We start from the raw sequence: 26,415 nt of genomic DNA on the forward strand, positions 1-26,415 counted from the left end.
TTAAATGCTTTTTAGTAGCAATTTTAGTTACTAAGTGCTTTCTTGGTAGATGTTTGTTGCCGGAGTTTGTCTGCTCCTATTTCTTGAAGACTTTATGGTGCCAAAATCTAAAAAGTGTTTATAATATACTAGTATGAACAAAAATGCCTTTTCTCCCATCACAGCACTAGCTTACATACACTGCTACCTCATCCAGCATACACAACAGTCAATAGAAAACTGTCTTTCATGTGTTACCTTGAAAGTTTCACAATATATTTAATACATTGCTCTGGCTCATTTCTCATTCACTATTTTAAATTTTACTTTTACAACATTCACTCAGGACAGAAGTAAAGTCTAGACCAGAGATCTGAAACTCCTGGCCTGCGAGCCCATCCTAGCTGGAGTGATTGTGTAATCTGGCCGGGAATTCACAGCGGGCTGGGCATGACCTGTCTGTTACAGGCCCCTCCCTATTCCACCATCTTTCCCCCATGGAACCCTTTCCCCTGAGCATGTGGCTTTGGGAATTACCGGGAGTGGGAGGGAGGCCTGGTGCGGCATGGTGGCAGTGGTTGCACCCCACACACACACACACACACACACACACATACTCCCCTTGGTGGCAGGAGCTGCAGGGGAAGCGAAGCGAGTGCATTCCGCTTCTCCCGCAGCTCATGCTGCTGCAGGGAGGTGCAACCGCTGCTGCCGTGTGGTGCCAGGCCTTCTCCCCTGTGATCCCAAAGCTGCGTGCTCAGGGGATAGGTGTCATGGGGGGAAAGGGCAGAGTGATGAGGGGTAGGAGCGGGGTTTGGCAGCTGATAATGTACAGGCCCCCCCTGGCCTGCTGGGAGTGCCAGGCCGGATTGCACAATCGCTCCTGCCAGGACTGGCCCATGGCCTGGGAGTTTGAGACACCTGGTCTAGACTCTTAATGGACCATTAAGGCTGGCCCACAACAATGGGATTGTAGGAGATGGAACCATATCTAAATGTGATTGCTGTTAGCAATGTTGTAAGTTGTTTCTTTAACTAGTCCGGGAGAAATTCTTCACACATGTCAAGACCTAGGCAAGCAAAATTATGCTAGTGGTTAGCTAGTGTGCATTAGTCTTTTATAATAAATGATCCTCATATTCATTCTCTCCACTTCCCAAAAAACCTTCCCTATCCATATTGGCCAAAATCCCCATGCTAGATGCCTGGTAGCTCTATATTGGTGTATAGATAAGGCATAACAAAAGCCTTCAGCTGTATGTTTTTCCCTGCGATGTACAGCCACTTTGCCCATTCAGTGCAGAGGTGCTGAAACATTTGAATGGTGATTATGTTATTAAAAAAATCACCTTTACTGTAAGCAGTTGTGTGACTAGAAGATAGTAAAATGGGTAGCAAAACAGAGAAGGGCGGGAACCAAAATGCAAAGAATAATTTTACTTAAAAGACCAATGTTTTTATTGTACATTGGGGAAGTGCCTTTCCCCTGTGACATCTTGTTTAAAGTTTATAAATTACAATTCCCCAAGAAGTATTAAGAGTTCATTTCAAGACAAAAGGAATAAAACTGTTGCAGTTCTAATTTTCACCATGAATAAAAGCTACCATGATGCTCCTCCAAGACTCATTGTGTACAGGAAATGCCACAGTCTTCCTTTACTTTGAGTCAGACCCGAGTGAAAGGGGGGCCAACCCTTCACTACCGCAGGTTCCAGGTGCAGCACAGGAGTCTGGTGCCTGCTGGTTTGACGCGTGGAGACAGAGCCTCAGCAATGAGGCTACAACATGGCTGGAATCTCTGAAGAGACAGTGTCCAAAGGCTGCCAGTGACAGTCCATCAAGGCATCATAGAGCTCTTCACTCTGTTCCATAAACTGTTTGTTTGCTTCACTTACGTCCATCTGAGGCATTGGATCTAAAGGAGGAAAGAAATAAGGCACAAATGGTTCATATACAAAGTATGTTTACAAATAACTAATACAAATTTTATTGGAACAAAATGCAAAGAGTTTTTGACCTGAGCATCTCAAAGTGCTTTACAGTCACAGACAGAAGGAACCACCATGATAATTTAGTCTGATCTCCTGCACATCAGAGACCACCGACCACTCTTGTAAAAGGCCCATATCCTCTGGCTGAGTTAGGGAAGTCCTCATATCTTGATGTAAAGACATAATTACAGAGAATCCACCATTTACTATAGTTCAAACCAGAAAGTTACCCATTCCCCATGCTGCTGAGGAAGGCAAAAAACCCGTAAGGTTTCTGCCAGTCTGACCTCAGGAATATTTCTTCCAGATCCCAGATCTGATGATCAGATCCTGAGCATGTGGGCGAGACCCACCAGACAGAAACATGGGAAAGAATTCTCTGTGGTAACTGAAAGCCCTCCCCATCTAGTGTCCTGTCTGAAGGTATTTGCCAACAGCTGTCATGGAGGAGCCATACACCATGCCACTGCAGGCAACTTCATTATATCGTCCCCACAAGCTTACCAAACTTAGTCTTGAAACAAGTTAGTGTTTTGCATCCTATTAATGTCCTCTGAAGGTTGTTGCAGAATTTCACTCTTCTCCTGGTTAGAAATTCAGTCTAATTTTAAGCCTAAACTTGATGACCAGTTCATATCCATTTGTTCTTATACCAACATTGGCCCTTAACTTAAATAACTCTTCTCCCTCCCTGCTGTATTTAGAGAGATCAACCACATCTCCCCTCAACCTTTATTTTGTTTAGTTGAAGAAGCCAACTCCTCAAGTATCCTTTTGGAAAGTATGTTCTCCATCCCTTTGATCAGCCAAGTAGCCCTTCTCTGCATGTGTTCCAGTCTGACTTTATTTATGCACACAGCATTCCAGAAGAGGTCTCACAGGGGCCTTGTATAATGGTACAAGGCCCCTGCTCTCTCCCTCACTTGATGCACCCTGGGATTGCATTAGCCTTTTTCACAGCTTCATCATATTGGAGGCTCTGTCACCCTGTGATCAACTAATTACATGTATGTCTTTCTCTAGCTCTGAGAGAATGCACTGTAACCTCCCTCCAGTTTGACAGATCACCTTTCAACATGATGCACCATAATCTTGCCTTTAACCAGTTCCTTACCCACCTTTTGAGTCTTGGAGTAATCTCCATCTTCTCCAATTTAATAATTTCCCATATGGAACTGTATCAAATTCTTTACTGAAATCTAGAAAGAACAGATCTACTGCATTTTGTTTGTCTAGAAAATCACTTATTTTCTCAAAGAAATCAAGATGGTCTGGCAACCAGGTGGTATTTTATCCCAATTATCATTTACCCCTATGTCCTTAACTACTCTCTCTTGCACAGTGTGTTCTAAAGCCTTGCATAAATCTGCAGTCAAGCTAATGAACCTGTAGTTTTTGGCGCTCTCCCCCCGCCTCCATAGGTACTATATTTGCAATTCTCCAGTCACCCCATGAGTTTAGAGTAATTAAAAATCCTTCCTATTGGGCTTGCAATTTCATGTGCCAGGTCTTTTAATATTCTTGGATGAAGATTGGTTCTATTAAGCTGTTGAGTTTGGCTTCCAGCTCAGATGTAGTAATTTCTACTTCCATATCCTCATTCCCATTAGCCACCCTACTACCATCCACAGGTTTCTCACTAATCTAATGAAAAACTGAGCCATAGTATTCCTTTTAGGTGTTAGGCCATACCTAGATTACCTTTAACCTCCCCCGCAATGTTCCCTCTAATTTTTTCCATCCATGTGCAAAATATATTTTGCTATGTGCATTGAGGCACATGTGGCTGTGCATCACCACTAGAAACACATGCTGCCTGCTGTGAGTGCTCTGCTAATCTGAATCTCTCCTGGGTGGCCAACCAAGTGCTCAGCTTATAACAGGTTCGTTGATGGCCGGGGGGGGGGGGGGGAAGAGGGGAGGAAGGAGCTATTGCCCCAGGACCCAGCAATTCAAAGGGGCCCAGGGCTCCAGCCGTCACTGCTGCAGTAGCAGCAGTGGGAGCTGGAGCCCCAAGCCCTTTAAAATGCTGCTCAAGTGCCATGTGCTCTGGGCGGTGCTAAGGGCTGTGGGAAGGGGGAAGCCCACTGCACTCCAGGCAGCAGGGAGGGCTGATTGCATTGACCCCACCCCTCCCACCTCTGGACCTGCCCCTTGGAGGAACACAGAGCCACCACCCTCCCTTACCTTCCCCAGGGGCCTGCAGTTTGTCACTCCACTGGCTTACAGGCAACACTGACTCCAGTGCTTTTTTTGTGACAATACTGCCAGGTACGCAGTACTGGCACCTCCAGATGCAGTACTAGCACCTCCAGTCAGAGCTCAACAACTTTTCCCCTGGAGTACAAGCATTTTTTTTTAAAATACAAAAAAAAGCACTGACTGACTCAATTCCCAATGCTTAGCAGTCCCACTTCTCTCCTTGTTTTCTTTGTATTTATATTAAAGAACCTTTTACTATTCTTGTAATTTCCTTGACAAGGTCCAGCTCTGACTGGTTTTTGGCAGTTCTCACTTTTTCCTCTATATTTTCCTTTCCTCTATACTTTCCGACCCCAAGAGGTAGCTTTCCTTGCTGATCCATCCCTTCTTCCATTCTTTGGAGGCTTCCTGCTTTCTCTTAATAACCTAAACTTAAAAAAACAACAAATGGTCTGCTAACACTTTATAGACTAACAAAACATGTAGATGGTATCATGAGCTTTTCTGGGCATCTACATGTTTTGTTAGTCTATAAAGTGCTACCAGACCATTTTTTTTTAAAGTTTATCCTGTACAGACTAACCTGGCTACCCACTGAAGCTTCTTAATAACCTGTTTGAGATGCCTGTTAAATCAGCAACCCCTCTCTAAAATTTCCCCCCTTGCTTGAGGTGCAGGCTCAAAATAGTTTCTGCAACTTTGACAAAGTAATTTCAAGCTTTTTCCACTTTCAGATTCTTGGAGTTCTTCAGTTCAGTCCACTTCGCTAATTAACAATTTTTTAAAAACGTTCACCCTTTTGAAATCAAGACTCCTACTTGCAGATTTACTTTTTTTTAACCTTCTATTTAGATTACACTGAATTGTTTCATGATCACTCAAGCCAATGCTTTCCTCTACAACCTGTTCTTCTAGGAAGTCCTCACAGTTTACTAAAATTAAAGCTAAAAATACTTCTTATTGGTTCATGGATATTTGGTAAAAACATCTGTCTGCTATCACATCCTGGAGTATCTGGGCCTATGATGATCATAGCACTTGTCCCCCAATCTATATCTGGGACATTAAAGTCTCCAAAAATCACAATGATTCTTGGTACTATTTATTTTGTTCAATTCATCATGAATTGAGCAAGTATCACAACAGCCCTGTGAAGTAGATATGAATAGGAGAAAATTACATTTGCAGAAAACATTTATAAAGCACTTGGACCTATGAAGTTGAGTTAAGTTTATACTTGGATTGTTAAAACAATGAAAAAAACAAACAAGAAAACCCCAAAAACATTCCACTCTAAAAGAAATCCCAAATCCCCTTTTGTTTGGATTTAATATTACCGGTCACATTTGCAACCCAAAGATTACACTATCAGGCTAGCACAAGCATCACATTAGTGCATGAGTCAGAGTATGAAGTGAAGCTGACTGATCCACTGAAAAGCAAAAAAGAAAACAGACCATAAAAATGTAAAAATTAGATTGGAATAATGCTGAATTTTAATCAGAGCAGATAATATTTGAAAAATTAATCACATGAACTGTTATTAGGATAATAGATAATATATTTTTGAGTTTTGTATAAAATTCAACCTCTAAATAAAGTAAGTTTAGTCAGCAAGAACCCCCCCACAGCACTGATACTCTAACTGGCACTTCAATGGATTACTTCCACCATATCAGAAAAGAGAAATTATTTTATGAAATATTTTTAAAAACAAAGAGCTTTCCAGTTAAGTGATGTCATAGTCAGGGATCTGGCTGTCTGACTTTTGTAAGTATACATTTAAGAGAGAGAGCGAGACATCTTATACAGTTGCATACTCAGCTCATGACTATCAGAGTAAACAGCGCACAATTGTTGCTGCTTCCCAATTAAATTCAAAGGGATAGTAAAAACTTGAACAAACAGAATACACATCTGTGATGGTTTTACAACAAGGAAGATTTATTAAAGGAAGGACAACATCTTTTGATCTCCACATGATTTTAGTTCGTATTTCCAAGAATCAACGGGTATAAGCACTACTCCATACAATCCTCTCAATGTTAGCCAAGACAATTAGTCTGCGACCCAGCAAGGCTCAAGACTGGAATAGCAAGATGGAAATAAGGGAGCAGTGTAAGGGACTTTGTAGGAAGTCTGTACCATACATGCTCACACCACCTGCGTGCAACTTTAATGAACCCAAATTTATTTAAAAATTACAGGTTATTAAATGCAGGTGTTAAATGTCAATCCATGAAAACCCTGTATCAATATAATGAAAACAGCCAGCTGCCATGCAGATTGAATATAAAGACACATACCTTCCAATGCATCTTCACCAACTTCTTCATATGTCTGCAAGGGCAACAAAAATATCTTCAGGGCAACAAATATATTACTGCACCCGAAAACATCTCTGCTGCCACACACTGGCACTTTCATACAAGGACAGACTAAGGTAGAATCCTTAGAACCCAAGCTCCTGGCTCCAGTCCTATTAGGTTCTGACTTACTGCAAGATCAATGCTCTAGAAGTCAATCTTCTAGTGTTTGATTTAGTGGGTCTAGTATACACCTGTAAATCGAATGCTGAGGGAAGCCCCCGCCAGCGTCTGGTACACCTCCTTTTGCCAGGAGAAGAAGAAGCTGACAAGAGCATTTGCTCCCGTCGGCCTCTCGCTGTGTGGACACTGCCAAGGCTTGGCTTAAGGTAAGCCAACTCCAGCTATGGATTTTGCGTAGCTGGAGTTACGAATCTTAAGCCGACCTTCCTGGTATAGTGTAGACCAAGCCTGAGATTCCATGTAGGTCTAAAAGATGCGGCACATCCTGGAATCCTTGCAGTATTGCATGTTCATACACAGTGTTTGTGGTGGGCTCCTCAGAAGACAGACTTAAGAGTGTTATCCGTTGTGCCTATACTCAAGGTATCTTTCCCCCAGCCATAACACAGGTCCCTTTATAAAGCTCTGACCCCTTTCCCCACCATAAAGAGAAAGCAGAAGGCTGCAGTATCAGCCAACTGTTTGCTAGCTGGCTTTACTTCCCTATGCAGCAGGAAGATCAAGGAATCAGGAAAACAGGTTTCCTTTTTGTTTGTAAAATGCTTTGGAATCTTTTGTCCTGAGAGGTTACTGAAATATAAAAAAATAGTGCCATGTCCCTACCTGCATGGTGCTCTGTGTGTATCCATACTGGGGATAGCTGTAGCTATAACTGCCTGTGTTCTGGTCGTATCCCCACTGGGCATAGTAGTTCTGATATTGTTGGTAATACTGGTTATAATTATAGCTGTACATCTGATTGTATTCCACTGTCTTCATACGGTTACTTTAAAAAATGAAAAGAAAGAAGTTACAAACAATGAAGACTTAAAAAAAAAAAAACCCAGATGAGTAACGTGATTTGATCCACAACTCCTTCCAACACCGTGGACCTCAGGATCCTTCAAATGTATCATGCGACTTTTGTTGGGGGTGGGTTTTTCCCCCATTTTCACACATTTGTGGGAGGGACTGGGTTGGTTTTCCATTCTCACTATTATTTTAGTTATTAGAACACTTTGCTTTCTTACTACTGGATTCGTGTAATACAATTTTAAAGAGTCGGAGAAGGACCAGCTGAGAACTGTGAGCATCAGGTGTGGAACACCTAGACTCACTGGAATCCAGGGTTCAAATCCCTACCAGGAGGATCTGATAAAGCAGAGATACACGGAGTACTGTGTGGCGTACTCAAGGGGGTGGTTTGGGGTTTTAAAAACAGAGGTTTCTTTTTCAGTATGTGGGTGCTGAAGACCTCTGAAAGCATTGCACAATAGGAGTATATCCTGCTCTGTAGCAAAACTTCCCCTCACAAGCAGTGTGCAGCAGACTGTGTAATGAATGGTTGCCCTCTTCCTTTCAGAGGGGGAGGTGCAGTTCTGTGCTGTATCATATGTGATATGCAGACCACTTATGATATGCATTCAAATGGTCTGTGAATATGCCAAATTCTCTTTGCTTTCCATACAACAATGTTTTACAAATTCCCGATTAATGTGGTTTAAAATAAAAGAGGGGATAGGAAGAGTGCAAAAATTTCCTTGAAAATGAAAACATTACTTCACATATGAAAATACCCTTAATTAAGAAATTAAAGAGTGCGAGAGTAAAGAGCAAACAAAATTTTATCACTACAGCATGACCCCTTTCCCTCATTAACTCCTAAGAGTTTTGGGAACACTGAAAAGTTGACTGGAGAGCATGTATTTATTAGTTGTATTACCATAATGCCTAGGAGCCTTAATCACAGATCAGGATCCCACTGTGTTAAGCACTGTACAGATACAGATCAAAGATGGCCCCCATTCCAAATAGTTTACTAGCTACTGAATATTGCTATGGAAAGTGACCCAAACTTTGGTTACCTAAGACTCAAACAATGTTAGATCATTTTCTACTTTAATGTAGAGGGACATTGTTAGGTCAAAAAAAATCTTATTTAAAAAAGAAACAAACCAGAAATTCTTACTGAAGTGTAAGATTAAAACAAAGGTGTCAAAACATGTTTAGTCTTGGTTTAATTTTTGCACTTCACTTAGGCTGAACAAAGAAATTAGACTGTTCATTTTAAATCAGATTAACCTTTATTTTTCATGTTTCTAGTAAATGTCATTGGTGGTAGTGGAGGAATTCTTGTACACGAGTATAGTGTGGCTATCTGAGACTCTTATGGGCTTTCCCTTGTTTGTTTTGTGATTTTACTGTGTGGGATAGGCACTGAAAGCACTGGATGGATGACTACATAAAATAATAAAATTTGGCTTGCTAGATCTTTAGGGAAATGTTTAAATCCAAACCACACACTTTTCAAAGAGTAAAAATATCAGATCTCTCTATTCATATTGTGTAAGACACAATCTTCTGAAGTGCAGAATATAAACTTCAGTCCTCAACTTCCTAACAGTGACCTCCTATATGTAGATAAGCAGCAAAAATCAAACAGGTATGAAAAGCTCAGTTTTCTTTATTGTATATGATTTTCACCACTACAAGACAGAGTAATAAAAAAGTCAAACAGTCCAAATCAATGTTTAATGAACTTCAGTACAGTAACTCCAATTTTAACATTCACATAATTCAGTTTAACTTAAATTGATCTTTACATTTTATTTTAAAAACAGATTTAAAACTATTTACAAATCAGACAGGCTTATGCAAATGCATCTACAGAGATTATGTTCAGACATCAGTTGCTAAATATAAAGTATGAGCAGAAAAGAGAATTATTACAAAACACTCATCTGCTCTCATACTTACGCTTTTGGTATGGCCACACTCAAGCGTACAGGTTTAGAGCCCAATCCCACAGCTCCTTGGCACTCTGTCAGGGCTCTTTTCTGTTCCAGCTCATCCGTGAATTTCACAAACCCATAACCTCTGCAGAAAGACATGGAATGATACGTATCACACTAAAGCAAAAGGCATGGCATTTTCAGATGTTTGAGACAAAAAACACCCGGATTTAGGAATCCTCTATAGCTAATAAAATATGGAGTTGGGAGAATATTTTACCAGGCAAATGGAAACACAAAAATGAAATCCTGTCCATGTGTTTTTAGCAGGGATTTAGCAGTTGTTGGATTCCCTAGTCCAGCAACTTTCTGTTATTTGCAGTGTTTGAGGTACTGCAGTATTTTCAAAGGCATCAGAACAATAATACCCATCTTGTATTAGCAGATTTTTGGGGCTCTTAATGGAACTGGCATGAGATACACTGGAGCTAAAAACCTGGACGGGGGTGTTGTGCAAGGGAGAAGATAGTTCTTAGGCACCTGTATAGACACTGTGAAAAAGGATCAGGCATTTGATCTGTGTTATCTCAAGCCATAGAGATGAAGGGAAGAGGAGACAAAGAATCAGACCAGGTTTCCTCCTCATCTGGCAGGACTGGAAGGGGGAAATCAAAGCCATCCAGGACAGCTTCTTAGTCAGCGCCAAGTTAATAAGCAACCATAGATTTCACTTGTGTCTAAAGTCGGCCCCGCTGTGATGCACAGAATTTGCCTTTTCTGCAGGATGGATTAACACAGGATTCCTAGTCAAAGCCATCTACACTGGGAACTTTTCTACAAAATTTCTTGTTGGGGCGAATACCTGCACTGCTCTGCCAGCATTAGAAACACTGGGCATATTAATTATATCTGTGCTGGACAGCCTCACTTGAACAAGAGTGGCATGCAGCCAGCTGCCCTTCAACACAAGTAACACAATGTTACTAACGCCAGTAGAGCAGAACCAGAATTGGCAACAGCAGAAAACATTTAGAACATTTTCCTAGCGTAGAAAAGGCTTTAAGAGTGGGCTCTAGATGCTGTAGTGAGTCAGAGATAATTCAGCAGCACACAACTGAATAGTGCCAGCTTGCAGGAGGTGGACTGGGCTGCCTCTCTGGACATGACAAAAAGATCACAGACTTAGGAGTGAGAGAAAGAGTCTATCCAGATAGAGAGGATGTTGGTAGGGAAAGAAAGTCTGGGCTTATCTACAAATTGATTAATTAAGGCCACGTCTATACCAACTGCACTAGAGAGCAATCTCCTAATCTTTATTAAACCCGCTAAATAAAATGCCAGGAATGTAAAATCCCAGTTAATCAGTTAACTGGTTAATCATTCGGTTGACCTAATTGGTTAACCTACTAAGCCTGGCTGGAGCAATCCATAGTCCATAGCACTGAGACTGGCTCTGCCAACCCCTGCCTGTGGGGCACCCGAGCTCCCCACGGACAGAGGCTGTTCTGGACGCTGGAGCAGCCCCTGCCTGCTGAGCACCTGGGCTTTCTGTGGACAAGGGCTTCTCTAGACGGCAAGCCCCCTGCCAAAACTGGTAAGCATTACCCATTTAGGGTAATGCTTATCGGTTAACCAGTTAACCTTTCATATCCCTAATACGGACCTGCCAAATAAAAGCTGAGCGTGCCCCCAGTTGATGCCAGTACTCCCCGATTGCCATCAACATCCTGCCGTGGAGATGGCGCTAATCTCAACTTAAGGTACCTCAACTCCAGCTATGTTATTTACTAGTATTGGTTTAGTTTGTCTACTCTCTGACATCCCTAGTACAGAGGCAAGCTAAACCAATGTAAGTCATGTTTAAAATAGATTTAAGTGTACATACAAAGTTGCACTGATCAACTAAAACCATTTTTTTTAAACTACACCTGTAATATAAAACCACTGCAATGTGTGGTGTTCAGGCCCTAGTTGGAGATGGTGGAAAGGTTTTACAGCTGAAGAGAATCTGACAAGAGCAGTCTTCCCCAGACATAAAGCCAAGACATTCACGTGTCTCAACAACATGTTTTGATTTTAAATGTGAGCGCTGAGCAGAGAGAGCTTTTATTGAAAAAACATAACAGAAAGGAAAATGGTACATTTATGGTGCCTATTTAATCATATAAAAAGGACAGACTTCAGATTTTGGATAGCTCATTTCCAGAATCTGAAAATAAGGGTTAAGCTACAACATACTTGGATAGTGAATACATTTTGTTTGGTATCTGGCTTCTATAACACCTAAAACATTCCAACCCATTAAAGAGTCAGGGGAAGATTTTTAAAAGTATTTACAGAATTTGGGAGCCCAATTCTCATTGAAAGTCAAAAGGTACTAGTGTTCCTAAATCACGTAAGTGCTTTTGAAAATCTCCTACAGAGAGAGACATTTTTAATAAAAACACACACAGATCTAATACAGAGTTGCAAAAGTATGGTATTATGAATAGCAGAAAACAGACATACTGAATATTTAATACAGAAAACTCATTGTTGTGATCTGGCGTGTTAAGTCCAGAGCAAAACTGACACAATTATTTCTTTTTCTTTTCCCTCACTGTCTTTGGAAAGAGGCAAAGTTTAAGAGTTGGAGAAAATAGGCTCTCTCTCAAAAAGTTCTCACAAGTCACGAAGCAGCAGAGAGAAAGACATAGGGAAAACTTACTTGGAAACTCCCGTCTGGTCCAAAACAACTTTGCCACCTCTACATGATGGATAAACTTTAACAAAAAACTCATATAACATGCCGTCATCCACATCTGGGGTCAGATCTCCCACAAAGAGTGAGTATTCTGGACTAAAAAGGAGTCAATACAGAATACATTTTATTAATAGCAATAAACCAAACAGTACGATACGAACAAGAGCAGAAAACTATCCAAAAGCTCTGATTATTAAGTGGCATGAGTTAATGGGACTATGGGGATATAAATATTATTTTTAAAAGCCTTACCTATGTAACTGGCTAGAGATGTTACCACGTACCTGTGTACATGGTTAACTGATGAGCCTGGGCTCATCGGTTAACCCTCACAGTTACATGCACACACCCACCGCACTGCTGCCTCTGATATAGAGGCAGCAGCACGGGAGGGGGAAGGGAGTAGGCAGGAGCCAGTACATGCAGGAAACTGGCTTTCAAGCCAGCTCCCCATGTATATTGGCTCCTGATGAGCTGCTTGCCCCCCCACGCACTCACTGGTGCCTCTGGGGATGGAGGAGGGCAGGCGGGAGCTGGCGCTCATGCGGAGCCAGCTTAAAAACTGGCTCCCTGCAAGCACCAGCTCCCGCCTGCTCCCCTCGTGTAAACATGTTTACAAAAATAAGGACATTTTAACATCCCTATTACTGGAAATTTAGATAATAAACTTAAATTTTTTTTTACTGCTTATATTTTCCTTCTCAGAGCAGCAAAACCAGACTGCTCCATTTCACTTTTTACTTACATACAATTTCTCTCTCTCTTGATTAGTTTATAGCATTGGGCTTGTGTTTTCAACACTGCAACATTTATATACCAGAGAAATAAAAAGAAAATTCAGTGAAAGAGAGATTTAATTTCACTTCATATTAAGGTTTACAATACCATTTTTTAAATTAAATTTGTGGATTAATTCTTTCAGAATAACTCTCAACACTTGTGTTGCTTTAGCTTTTCAAACCATTACTATCCATTTGTGGGTAATAGCTCATTTATAAGTTTGCTAGTTCCCTATTTACTGACCTTTATTTGCAATCAGTCTGATGCTGCAAATATTTAAGCACATATGTAGTGCAACTGAAGTCCGTGAGGCTACTCATGCTTAAAGAGCTTGCAGGACTAGGGCAATGTTCTGACTCTTGAAATTCTTAAACACAATATACCTTTCTGGAGATAAAAGACACCTTGCCTTTCTTTCCCGTCCTCCCACAGGAATGAATGTTAGGTTTGGAATAGGTACAATTTAAAATGTATTTATAAGATAGAAAGCCCTCAAGTGTTTAGGATGGAGTGAAGAGAGCAAGTTTTCCTTCTGACTGCCACAGACTTTTAGCATGCCCCTGAGCAAGTTATTTAACTCTCAGTAATGCAGGCTACCCATGTGTAACATAAGGCTAATACCTACCACATAGGGTGACTGCAAGAATTAATCACACTGTTGTTACATGGCTGGAACCCCTTTTCTGACCCCATGAGCCATGCTTTGACCCTCACCTCTGAGTCCCTCCTCAAAATGCATTTCTTCAAAGAGGCTTATGGATCAGAGTCTAAAAATAAAAATGTAACCCCTAAGATGCAAATATCACTCACCTAAGCAACCACAGAATCTTATTGTTGTCAACCCTGTATATATTCCTCAGTCCCTCCATTAGCTTCAGTTGTGTGAATTCTTCTGAGCAGGCACACTCTCTTTATTTTAAAGAGCCAGGCACATTTATGACATTAGATACACAATGCATACATATTTTTATTTTGTGAAGCACTTTTGAGATGCATGGGAGGTGCTAAGGCAATGCACTGTATCGTAAACTCACCACTGTATTTAATTACACTTTAAAGCAGTATAGTTCCGTAGTTATTGTTTTGTTGCCTGGCATTGCCCACCCAGAACGGCACTTACGATTTAAACTGTATGCATCTACTTAAAACTCTGCTACTCTGTATTGCTAAGAGCTGAGCTGGTCCAGCAATAGTGAATATATTGATTTGCACGCTGAATACTCTTTTGCAAGGGAACTCACAAACAAACAAGAACAATGTTTGAATACTGAACACTTACCTGTTATCTGGCTGTTTTCCATACGTTGCGTAGTTCAGTTTAAATCGCTTTGCCTGAAACAAGGATAAATAGAAACTGACAATACATAAAACCATGTGGGTTCACATTAGAATATTTTTATAATGACAATTAGTAAAAGTGAGTTATAATAGGCTAATTTTAAACCCTTTTCTTAATAATGGTAAATGTTAAATACTTAACAATGTCAGGTCTGAAGTAGGGATACGAAGGTTTGCCAGCTGGGACTGAAGCAGCTTGCTCCGCTGTGGGTAGGGGTGCTCCAGACCGGTTGGAGCGGTCCCTCTCCAAGGAGGAGGGGTTGCTCCAGCTGGGTCGTAATGGGGCCGCTCCATCCCAGCCAGCTATTACCTCCTTTAAACATCATTAAACAGGATTTTACATCCCTAGTCTGCAGGCTAAAGCATTATAGGGCAAGTCCTTAGAGGATGTAAATTGACTTCAATGGAGATAAGACAATTTACATCAGCTGAGGATCTGAGCCCGGGTCAGCAGGTCCCACCTGGCCACCCCCAAGATATTTGGGCTGCCTTTACTACAAAAATATTCTAATGGGCTATCAGAAGACTGGGAAACACACCAGGGTCTTTCATTTGCATATCTCCAGAGAGACGAGAAAACTAAAGTACCAAAAAATCACCATTAAATAAGACCTTCTGTGGAAATTTGGTGTTTTTAAATAGAACACAGAACACAAATTTAGAGAACTGTAACTTACAGGAATGTTAACCAAGCAGAGTCTGACACATTGGAAACTAAATCCTCAAACATAACATTTCTAGACACTTTAATGAAGTGCCATACTCTGTATGTTAGATTGCTTATGTAGTTCAGATATGCATTTCTGTGTAGTTGGACTTGAGTAACTTTTGTTGATAAGGGTCAAGAATGATGTGAGGCTTGAACTTCATGCTTCTTTTGGCAAACCAAAGTTACTCAAAATTCAGTGAAAGCTCAGCTCCATTTCAATGCACATAGATGTCCTATTCTATGCAAAGCAATCAGCTAGTATTGTGCTGGTAAAAGATTGCATAGCGGTTAGGAATGCGTAGCCTGCTTTTTCCTTCTCATTGCCTGGTTTTTCATTTGTCATGATTGGAAAACATTACAAAGAATCAGAAATTCACAAATGCAAATATTTGCTGCTACATACATTTTACCCATCCATTCACCCTGAAATAGGCATATGTCTTAAAAATTAATGAAACTCTTCCAGAGACATTGCTATGAAGAATGTTAGAATACTATGAAGAATATTTCATATCCATCAGCTCCTAAAGAAAACAAGAACTTCCATTTTGCTGATTATTCTGCTTATCTTAATTGCTAATTGTTGTGCGTTCCCTTTTCTCTATCCCTCCCTCTTTCTGCTCCTCTACTAGTCAATTTGGTTTACTTACTGGTGTGGCACCAGGAAGCGGTTTTCCATTGATTTTGTGTAAACACTTCTCTGCAGTAGCCAGATCTGCAAATTCTACAAAGCAATAGCCTGCTGGAATTCTGAATACAGGAGGACCGGAGAGAGAGAGAGAGAGAGAGAGAAAGAGTTTTAAGATTACACAACTTAGAATTCATTTTGGGAAAAGTGCAATTCTTATGATTCTCTGAAGGACACAGAGAGGGTGAGGAATTTCCTATAATCATTATTTGGAAATTAGAACTACATTTTTTTTTCAAAGTGTCAACTTCAGCTTTCACAGAGGAAGCTACTAAGCAGCAAATTATCTCCAATAAGTGAATGCCCACAAGGCCATGTCAGCTGCATTCTCCAGTTACAGAGCCAGCAGAGCTAAGCAAGACTGTGGCTAAACTGTAATTTTTTATTTTTTTTATATTTCCCACCTTTGTTAATAATGGTGCAGCTTCACCAGTATAGACTGGTCACGAGGGGCATGTCAACACTACAGAGAAGATCGACCCTTTGGAGGTCAATCTTCTAGTGTTCAATTTAGCGGGTCTAGTGTAGACCACCAAATCGAATGCTGAGGGTAGGTCCTGCTGACATCTGGTACGCCTCGATTTGCGAGGAGTCAGGGAAGGCAACAGGAGCGTGTGCTCCTGTTGACCTCCCGCAGCGTAGATGCCACGGTGGCTCAGCTTAAGGTAAACTGAATCTAGCTACATATTTTGCCTTCCTGGTCTAGCATAGACATCGCAGCATTTCGACTTAAGGTAAGCTGAATCCAGCGACATATTAGGAGGATGGCGTACCTTAAGACAACCTGCATTTTAACTATTATAGAACATTAGGTCTTCCATCTTTTACTGTGTAGTATGGGGCATGGGGTAGATTACTTCATCTACATGGCACTCACTATCTTCAGAAGTGAGCACAGAAGTCCATGCAAATGCAATATAGACTCATAGACTTTAAGGTCAGAAGGGACCACCACGATCGTCTAGTCTGATCACATAGCAGGAGTTCTCAAACTCTGAGATACCGCAACCCCCCTCTAAGTTGCTCATGACCCCCCACAGGGTCGGGACCCACAGTTTGAGAAACACAGCAATAAAGGATTCAAATAAACCTGTTCAAATACTGGTCGCAGCTTTCTCCACCATTATTTCCAGTGTGGCTGCTCTGTTGGTAGCAATGGTGGGAAATGTAAGGGAATACAATTTACCGAAGACAAGGCTACCAGGAGGTCTGTGGTTTGTAAATGGACAATCTAAAAGCAAGCATATATAATTAAAATGAGTTGACAGTAAAGATAAATGATTACCCTGTCAATCTATTTCGGATGATTTTTACACTCAGAACAAGTTCTCCCATGGTGGCAAAGGCTCTTGAGACAAAGTTCTCATCCATATATGGCTCCAGCTACAAAGAGAAGGCTGAAATTAGATAGGGGAGTTGGAGGGATAACACATACATCAGTATTACTATTCCTATGCACTTAAAATAAAAAAGCAGTAAGAAGGGCCAGTATCACCCAGCCTGGACCAACCCCCACAACCATAAACCAGCAGGGGCGCACAGAGCCAGTCCCAACAAGATGGTCTTCAAAGTGGAACTTCTGGGGGAAGTGAGGGATAACGATTTAGAGAGGCAGAGGCCTTTCTGTGACGGAACAGCCACAGGTGAGAGGCATTTAGGAACAAACCTTGTGTGGGATGGGGGGGGGGAATGGAAGGAGAGTAGGAAGTGACACTATCAGAGTGCAATGGGGTAGAGGGTGGCACACCGAGGGAGAGCAGGGTGGGGGACCTGAAGGCTGCACTGGGGGGGGGTAGAGGAGTTGTAGCATGAGGATGGGTGTGGCACTGGGTCTGTGGGCGGTTTGGGGTAGAAGGTTGCAGTGTGTGTCCGGGGAATACAGGGCTGGCACTGCACTTGTGGAGAAGGACCGGTGGCAGTGTCTGTGTGCGCCATGGGGCGGGAGGAGCCGCACATGGGCAGGGCGGGCTGCGGGCGCTGTGGGGCGGGGCGGGGCGGGGGGGTGCCGTGGGGCAGGAGGAGCCACACGGGTGGGCTGCGGGGACGGTGGGGGGCGCTGTGGGGCGGAGGGGCAGAGGGGGACACAGCACGGGGCGGGGGTGCCGTGGGGCAGGAGGAGCCACACGGGTGGGCTGTGCGGGGACGGTGGGGGGCGCTGTGGGGCGGCGGGGCACTGGGCGGGGCAGGCGGGCTGGGGGCGCTGTGAGGCGGAGGGGGGGCGGGGCGGGGGATGCCGTGGGGCAGGAGGAGCCACACGGGTGGGCTGTGGGGACGGTGGGGGGCGCTGTGGGGCGGCGGGGCACTGGGCGGGGCAGGCGGGCTGGGGGCGCTGTGGGGCAGAGGGGGAGGCGGGGGGCCGGAGCGGGGCCCGGGCCGCGCGTGGCTCCGCCGCGCGCCGCACTCACGTCCCCCATCCAGAGGCTGGCGGCCATGCTGCTCCCGCAGGCCCGGGCGGGCTCGGGCTCCCGCTCGGCCCCGCCGCCGGCGCCGCCTCACGGGGTCTCGGAGCCCGCCCCGGCCGCCGCGCGCCCCGCCGCCTGCTCCTGCGGCCCGGCCGGGCACAGAGAGCGGAGCCGCCGCCAGGCAGGGCCCGATCCGCCCACAGCGCGCCCTGGCGGCGGGAGGAGCGACCGCAGCGCGGGGGCAAGGGGGGGCAGGTAGGCTGGAGAGGGGGCAGAAAGGGGTGGGGTGTGGTGGGGGGGCAGAAGGGGTGGGGCGGGGGTGGGCTGGAGAGGGGGGTGGGAGGGGGCAGAAGGGGCGGGCGGGGGTGGGCTGGGAGGGGGCAGGGGGGGCGGGGGTGCGAGGGGGCAGAAGGGGCGGGCGGGGGTGGGCTGGAGAGGGGGGCAGAAGGGGGTGGGGTGGGCTGGAGAGGGGGGAGGGTGTGGGGTGGGGGGGCAGAAGGGGCTGGGTGGGGATGGACCGGGGGTTGTAGGAGCCGGGATGAAACGGGCAGGAGCAGGGTGCAGGAGGGGTGGAAGCAGGCGGGTTCTATCCTCTTCTATGATTCTGGTAGGGAGGTTGTGGAATCTCCCCCCCTGGAGATGAGGAGCAGGCTGCATACGCAGCTGTCAGGGAGAGACCGGGCTTGCTCCTGACCTGACGGCAGGGGACGGGACTCGATCCATCTTGAGACATAAGAACAGTCAGCAGGAGTCAGACCAACCGTCCATCTAGCCCAGTATCCTGCCTGCCCACAGCGGCCAATGCCCGGTGCCCCAGAGGGAATGAAAATGATTTGATGACCCCTTGAGATCCCTTCCAGTTCTAGTCTTCTGGGATTCTAGGTCAGCGGAAGTGTGAAGGGGTTGGGGCAGAGGAACTGGGTAGCATGAAGAGGCAGATGGAGATGGAGCTTGGGGTGGGATAGAGCGACCTGGGGCAGTGTGGAATAGCGGAGCTCGGAGTTAGCACTAGAAGTCAGGATAGGCCAGCCAGGACCATGAGGCAGGAATATGTATCAGAGCAGAGAGCTGAGTGGGCCTAAGACAATGAGAGCTGGAATAAAATAAGGGTGAAGACAGTAGGGGCACTAGGACTTGGCTGGGGAAGGGCAGAATTAGCTGAGGCAGGGAGAATAAAAGGTGGAGCAAGGAATGGCAGGGAGTGTGGCAGGAGGGCTTGTGACCCACTGATTTCTCAAAGGTTAAGGATTATTTTTGTTTGTTAATTAAAGTAGCAGCAGGCCTGCCTGGAGTGGGGAAGGAATATGCAACCTGATGCTTCTAGGTCAGTAGTGGGCAACCTGTGGGATGCATGCAGCCCACGGACTCCCTGGCGGCCGCCTTCTCCATGTGCCACTTGTTCAATGGGGGCACCGGAGCCCCGCCCTTCCTCCCAGCACTTTTGGATTCGGTCTCTGTCCTGCTCCTCCCACTCCCTCCCAGCACTGGAACGGTGTGAGTCAGTGCTCCAAAAGTGCTGGGCGAGGGGGGAGAAGCAGGTAAGTGCAGGGCTTCAGTGCCCCAGTGTGGGAGCGGCATGTGGGAGACGGGGGTAGAGAGGGGATCTATGGGGCCTTAGGTGGAACTCCAGTGGACCAGGGGCTGCTGTGGCCCTCTGAAGTGAAGGGGGTTCACTTATGTGGCCCACCCACTATTTGTGGTTGCCCATCCCAGTCCTAGGTGCTACTTTGATTCCAGCTGTGTGGTGACACTGCAGGTGTTTTTCTTAAAGCTCCAGCTCCTGGATTCATTGGATTACTGAGAAACTCCACTTTCACTTAAAAAAGAAAGTTTCTAGCCCTCAGTATGACTGTGCAGAAATTTGTTTTGAAAACATGACCAAGTGCAGCATAAAGGCTCTAGGTACCTAGGCCCAGGTACTGGCTGTTGGTATTTGGGGGGCAGATAGCATGGCCCTGGCATATATACTGGTAGCATATGGTATGGGGGGCAGATTGCAAGGCTGGGCACAACTACAGGGTGTCAAAGTCAGACAGGACTCACAGATTTGTCAGACAGCTCTGTTTATTAGCAAAGCTGCTCTGCTAAATGCATCCAGAAAATGTGAGTGCCATACAAGGTTCAAACCCCTTGATTTATACAGTCAAAAGAAAGCCAAAATTAACAGGATTAAAAGAGGGGCAAAACTTCACATAATTAGAGTGAGGCTAGTCAAGTATCTTCATTTCCACATCAAGCACACAGCAATCTCCTGTCCATATCTCCTTGGTTATCTTAATTGCTTTCTCCCTACCACCTAATGTTCCCTTTCCTATTAACTCTGGCTAGCACTCTGATATCTGCATACCTACAAACAACATTAACATACTTTTCTTCTTCCTGTTCAGAGACAAACAGTATTCCTTCAACTTATTCAATTATTACAGCATAATTCATCTTTCTCTTACAGTATAATTCTTTCTACTTTCACAAGGGTGTGTGTGGGTAGGCAGTTAGCCAGGCCTATCCAGGTACCAGCTGGCTCTGTGTGGTCCTGGCTGTATGTGGTCCTGATGGGGGCACAGTGCATGTTAGGGGCAGGGACCAGCAAGCTGGGTGGTTTTCAGGGTGGCTGGATGCAGGTCCTGCACCTTGTTAATGGTCCATTTTTAGTATTTTTTTTCTTGCATAAGATATATATAAAATGAGATTCAGGGAGGAAGGGGGATGGAGTGAGCAGGGTGAGGCTTCAGAGGTGGAGCAGGGGTAGGGCCTCAAAAAAGGGGGGGAGGGAAGTGGGGCAAGAGTATTTGGGTTTGAGGTAGATCTTACATTTCACTTAAATTAAAAAAGTGATCTTGTGGTTAAAAAGGTCTTCCAATATGGCTACAGAAAAAGGTTAAAAAGGTTGAAGACCACTAGCCTAAGACCAGAGCTGTCAGGACTCCACTGCACGATGTGACATGCAGCAGCGAAGATCCGGAGAGACTGACCTTGCTTGGCCAACAGGGAGAGTCTGCCTGTAGTAGGATTGGTGAGTATGACACTGTGCTTAGCATATGTATTCTGTTTGTTCGGGAATTGTCAATAAATAGAGTATAAGGATATTACGGTGTGAGGCTCTTTCAGTGGCTAAAGATCCTGCCAACCCGCAGGAAGATGCACCCTGAGCACTAGGAATTGGGTAAGGCTGGGTGTGTAAATTAACAGGGTTGCACCTTGAGCCCTAGGAATTGGGTAAAGGTGTGTGTCCCTACAGTGTGGAAGGGAGAAAGAACTGTTATTTGTGCGGGTAACATTAGTAACAGGTGGGTGCCACAGTGGCACACGTCCAAACAAGCGCACATGACTTCAATATTGGTGCACAAGACAAAATTCAGTCCACTCATGGATGGAAAATCTTAGAGGGAACCCTGGTGGAGACTTGTGTTTTTGAGGCTGAAGGTTCTGGGTTTGGTCTCTTGCTGACTGTACTATCTGTATGTGACCAAGGTGTGTTAGGCTTTTGTAAAGGGTTTTCCTTCTGCATATGCAGTTATGTATGTCTGTACACAAGAAACGCAGATGTATTTTAAAATGTCAGTGCACAGCTGTGCACCTGCGGGAATCGTGAACTGCTGGTGAAGGAGCCAGATTGGCAGTCCCACCTTTCCGCATCAAACAGACACAATATGGCAACATGAATGCCGGCTTTGTCCACCCTGTCCCCAAAGGCTTTGCTCTGGAGAGGTCCTCTCCAGGAGTGAGGGGGGATTCACTCCTTCGGCTCATCGCTGAGACTGCTAAAGAAAGGGGCCACTTGGGGCCAAGGTTGTTTTGTGATGTGGGACCCAATTCATCCCAGATGAAACCAGATGCATTGGAGTCAGTGAGGGTGAAGCCTGCTCACACCAGAGCCAACTGAGGTCCCTCATTTGTCTGCCTGCTTGTAAACTCCTCAGCTACAATGGACGGGCAGGTGTGCAGCATTAGCTGCAATAGGCCAAACCTCTGAACCTTCCTTCTGTGTAATAGGAACCACACACTGAGAGCAGCAGAGAGGAAGAAGTGCCAGTTGTTTACTCTCTCCATGCCAGAAAGTGGTTGCCAGATCCCTTTCCCATCTAATATATAAAGGAGAATGTTGGTAAGTTTGTGCTCTAATAACTTGGACACTACAAGAGCTACCGCAACCAAACATAGCATGGGATAACCTTTCATCCAGGAGAAGGTTGTAAGGTACTTTTGGACATGATCGGGCCCGAGCTTAAGCTGTAAAAATTAAAAAGTAACTCGCTGCACTGCAGGGGCCACCCCGCCCACCCTAGATCCCGTGCTTGCCGCCTGCAGCCTCCAGCGCTGTCCGGGACTCCTGCCCGTGAGGTTACATAAGTGACCTTCTTTTCTCACCTGCGCTGACCCCCACGTGCACAACGGCTCAGGCACCTGCCCTGCCCCCCGCAGCACCTGCAGCCCCGGGCGTGAGCTGGAGCACCCCTCCCGCGTGTAACCTCCCCTCCACCTGGGGTCACACCCCCGCCCTCCGGGGATGATGTGGACCTATATTTTAATCCCTATAGACAGGGCTCGCTGAACCACGGCCAACCCCGCTCGCCTGCCGCGTTGTCCGGCGATCGGCGCATGCGCAGATTGCCCGAACCCGGCTCTTCCGGGTTGCAATCTACTCGCCACGGGTGAGTAGATTGTATTATTTATTGAGCCCTGCCTATAGAAATCAGTGCAACTTTTCTACCATTCAAAAAAAGATAATGGACTACTGTTTTTCTACATTTTGTTCCTCCGGTTTCCTGAGCAAAGCCGGGTAACTCCAGCTAGTTCTGAATAAAGCAGAACCACATGGACATCCATACGCCTAGCTGCAGATTTGTGGCCAGCTCTGCTCCTGTCAGAACAAGAGAGGGCAGCACAAGCCTGTGTAATGCAGAAAGTTTCCCTCCGGAAACGTTTTTGTGAGCGAATGATTTAAAAGGGGTGTTTAAACCAGGGGAACCTTTTTTGGGTTCAGGCCCTCTGATCCACAGAAAAATCAGTTGGGGGTTGCTCACAAGTGAGAAGCAAAAAGATTCCCAACCCCTAAACCCTCATTGATGTGGCCCCCAGCTGAGGAGAAAGACACTCCCCACGTTTCCCTCGCACACGAGAGCCTAGGGGGCCGCCTAGTAGATTTTGTGTGCTACAGCCCCACAATGGGGCAGTGGGAGGGGCTGGAGAACCAGCACAGGCTCCTTACTGCTGCGGGTAGCCATGCGTCTTGGGCACCAGATCCAGGCAAGCTGGGGGCCGCATCCAGCCCTGGGGCCTGAGGTTCCCCACCCTTGGTTTTAACCTTTGTTTAATTCCTTCCCTGGAGCACTGGCCATTTGGAGCCCACAGCATGGAGGTAGTGCATGAAACTTGCTAGGGACAGAAAGCAAAACTCACCCATCAGGTTCCCCCTGCAAGAATTTCCAGCCCCCAGGGTATTTCTCAGGATTTTGCAGTGGGCTAAGGAAATTCCAAAAGTTTTGAGTTAGGCAGGGCCTGGTCCCATCACATCAGACTGCAGTATCGCCATCCCCAAGTGTCAGCACCCATGTCGGCTCTTTAAACATTGTAAGATGATCTAAAAGAGAAATGAAATGATACACTCTGTGTTCTTTTCATTTGCCTTCTGCTTTTAGAGTTTGTATGGTGCATGTGGATCACACTTTCCAGCTGTCCTCTTCAACCATGAGGGCCAGAAACTTTTGTTGCTGTTGTTGAAATGAAAGCTGGAATTCTCATATAATCACAGTACTCCAGGAGCTGTGGCTTTAATAAATGCTGCATATCAGGCCTGTATGCGAGAGGGGTATGTGAAGGGTGTGAAAGCACCTTCCGCCCATGGTCCCCCAAGTAAGCATGCTCCAGCTGGCCGGGGAAAGGCAGGAGTGGCGAGCTGCCCGACCCTCCCTCCCTCAGGCTCTGCCCAGCAGGGGGAAGGCTGGGGCTGATTTCCCCACTTAAGGAAGACCATGGGGGTGAGTGGGGGCAGGTGGGTACATTCACACCCTTGGTGTCCACATTTACAAAAAAAGCACTCCCGCAGCAATTCCTGCATGTGGGCCTGCATATATAGTGCAAGATGATGACAGCATGACTGTTTGCAAGACTCATACTGTCAAGCATACGGCCTCTTGGTTTTTTTGTTTGGGTTTTCTTTTCATTTAATGGTATGAATATAGTGCTTAAGAATGGCGCTGTCTTGATGACAGTGGGGTCTGACGCTGTGGGATCTGAAGAGCTCTCTTTTGGGACTGGTGGCATGATCACACCGCGCTTTTAACTTGGAAGTGGAGGCAAAGCCTCAGCTGGAGGGAAGAAGGAGGTTAGCCATAATATTTAGTTATAATCTTGTGCTTTTCATCCGTAGCTCTCCGAGGCTTTTACTTTGCTTCATTTACAGATGGAGAACCAGAGCGCAGAGAGGTAAAGTAATTTGCTCACTCAGCATCATCAATCAATGAGTCAGGGGCAGACTGGGGAACAGATGTTCCAGCTCCTGGTGTTCTGATCTGCTGAACCACACTGCCTCTTCTGATTGAAGTCTCTGCTGAGATTGCTAGTTAGTGGGTCAGTTTGATGTCAGTTTTTGTAAGCTGGACACTTTCCCACTGAGAACTGCACTGAAACCCATCAGTCAATGTAGAGAGCCCACTGATCAGTAGACAGCCCACCGATCAGCAGTCAGTTGCTCGCTGATTGTTATTACATAATGACATTCTGCAAACACATTCAAACTGTTAGTGATTTACTCTGTTGTAAGTGGTTCCAGTATCTTTAAGATTTCTTTGTATTTCCCCCTCTCAATTGGATAAATCAGAGCATGCTTTCTCCTGGGATAAGCCACCAATACTGGAAGCAGTGAAAGCACAAACAGCCCAGATCCTGTGACGATTACATTTGATCAAGTAGGAGGTAAGAGTTTTACTGGCTGTTCTTCTTCTGATGTGACTGCTATTCATAGAACAAAACTTGGCAGTGGAATTCCCGCTTGCTGAAGATCAGTGGCTTGACAAGGAAGCAGAGGGCGTCTATTACTAATGTGTGGGGGGGTGTATGGAGGCAGAGCTAGTCAACAACTGGAACATCTGGATAGTTAGTATTGATGTGACACCAGGGACCTCTTGCTAAACTTGGCCTGATCCTAGAAACTACTGAGATCTTTCAGGGGATTTTGAAAGAGCCCATTGTAAGCACATGGCAGGATTCAGGGGTCCCTAGTAGCCATCCAATCATTTCCAGTTCTCCTTGTTAAACACACCGACATTCAAGATGCTTGACTGGATGAAAGATTAGGGCCTGATCCTGTCAGCTCCTTGACTCCTGTTGACTTCAGAAGGAATGGAAGGGTACTCAGTCTCTCCCATGAGTGAGCTCTGCTTTTAAAATGAATGGGTTTGTGTGCGAGAATCCAGCCTGTGAGAGGTTAATTTTAATTTTCTAGCTTTAGCTTTGCACTTGAAATTGACCCAAATAGTTTTCTCATCGGTGATACTAGTAGTTCTTGAATAAGAAAGAGACTTTCCTCCTACTGATCTCTCAAGGTTATTTTGACTGACGTTATTTTGAAAAAACAATGCACAGCAGTTATTTTGAAATAGTGTAGACGTACCCTCAGGGAGGCTTCCTGAAGCCAGTGAAGTTAGATTAGGGATGGATTTAGCCTGGGATGCTTATTTTTTTATTTTTTTTGAAGATGCATGGAGCAAACGCCAGAGGCTTCGAAAAGCTTAAGTGACCTGCCCACTACATACTGAAAGTAATTTATACATTCAATGAGGAAAACTATGTGATGAAAATCTGTTCTCTATTATAACATAAAATAACGTCTTAAATTTGGATAGAAAACACTCTCTATGATGATGATGTAGTCTGATGCAAGAAATAAATCCAAGAATTCTTTGTGATATTTTCAAATTAGTATAGATGTTTGGCGCTTTTTTTTTTTTTTTTTTTTGTAACAACTTTGATTCCTTATCTCAGTAAGTGAAACATTGTCCTGCCTGACTTTGAGCCCCCAGCTCCTAATGGCATATTTGAGAGAAGCGGTGGCAAAACTGCATTACAAATACAAACATGTCTGCTGGTTTTATTATTGGGATTCAGTATTTTGCAATGATGGAGACACGATGATTTCTCAGACAGACGTCTGCCACTTTGGTAAACAGTGTGTATTGCTGCACACTGCATCTAAGGGTGCGTCTACACAGCAATACCATTCTGAAATAACTTAGTCCGTGTCTACACAGCAGGCAGTTGTTTTGAAATAATGTCGAAATACTGTCGAGCTGGAGCACTTCTTACTCTGACTCCTGTAACCTTC

The 26,415-nt window shown here is 44.9% G+C and overlaps 1 protein-coding gene and 1 long non-coding RNA gene across 11 annotated transcripts in view; one reads left to right on the top strand and one right to left on the bottom strand.

Moving 5' to 3' along the window:
• Positions 1-1,401: 1,401 nt before the first annotated feature.
• On the bottom strand, positions 1,402-18,235 carry TRNAU1AP (tRNA selenocysteine 1 associated protein 1). 5 transcript variants are annotated; one of them, XM_075909042.2, is made up of 11 exons: positions 18,096-18,235; positions 16,976-17,073; positions 15,653-15,752; positions 14,235-14,287; positions 12,140-12,271; positions 9,458-9,577; positions 7,325-7,487; positions 6,479-6,512; positions 3,089-3,169; positions 1,997-2,137; positions 1,757-1,894 (listed from the first exon to the last, which is right to left on the bottom strand). In XM_075909042.2, the coding sequence occupies exons 1-10, from the start codon at positions 18,120-18,122 to the stop codon at positions 2,022-2,024; spliced, it is 924 nt and encodes a 307-aa protein (XP_075765157.1). In that variant the 5' UTR covers positions 18,123-18,235; the 3' UTR covers positions 1,757-1,894; positions 1,997-2,021. The 5 variants fall into 5 exon arrangements, with proteins under 5 accessions (XP_075765156.1, XP_075765159.1, XP_075765157.1 ...); XM_075909041.2 differs by lacking the exon at positions 1,997-2,137 and having other exon boundaries at positions 1,402-1,894; XM_075909045.2 differs by lacking the exon at positions 3,089-3,169.
• The window catches only part of LOC106732426 (uncharacterized), a 35,995-nt gene continuing 27,802 nt past the window's right edge, over positions 18,223-26,415 (top strand). For 2 of the 6 annotated variants that reach the window (XR_016347879.1, XR_012897650.2), the window contains exons 1-3: positions 18,223-18,347; positions 20,944-21,105; positions 22,086-25,000. This is a non-coding gene — a long non-coding RNA (uncharacterized LOC106732426). Of the gene's footprint in view, positions 18,348-18,592; positions 18,975-20,943; positions 21,106-22,085; positions 25,001-26,415 lie in introns of those variants that run through there. The other 4 variants (XR_016347878.1, XR_016347877.1, XR_016347876.1 and 1 more) reach the window with 4 other exon arrangements.

The sequence above is a fragment of the Pelodiscus sinensis genome, chromosome 26 (assembly GCF_052426305.1).
Source record: "Pelodiscus sinensis isolate ZL-2025 chromosome 26, ASM5242630v1, whole genome shotgun sequence".
NCBI classification, from domain to species: Eukaryota; Metazoa; Chordata; order Testudines; family Trionychidae; genus Pelodiscus; species Pelodiscus sinensis.

Excerpts from the sequence above, each read along its gene's own strand:
- TRNAU1AP (XM_075909041.2), bottom strand. The coding sequence starts at position 18,122 with ATGGCCGCCAGCCTCTGGATGGGGGAC. Across the intron at positions 7,488-9,457 it reads AGTGTGGCCATACCAAAAGC|TAACCGTATGAAGACAGTGG; the intron begins GTAAGTATGAGA and ends CATTTTTTAAAG. Across the intron at positions 3,170-6,478 it reads TGGTGAAGATGCATTGGAAG|ATTTCAGTAAAGAATTTGAT; the intron begins GTATGTGTCTTT and ends TGTTCTTTCTAG.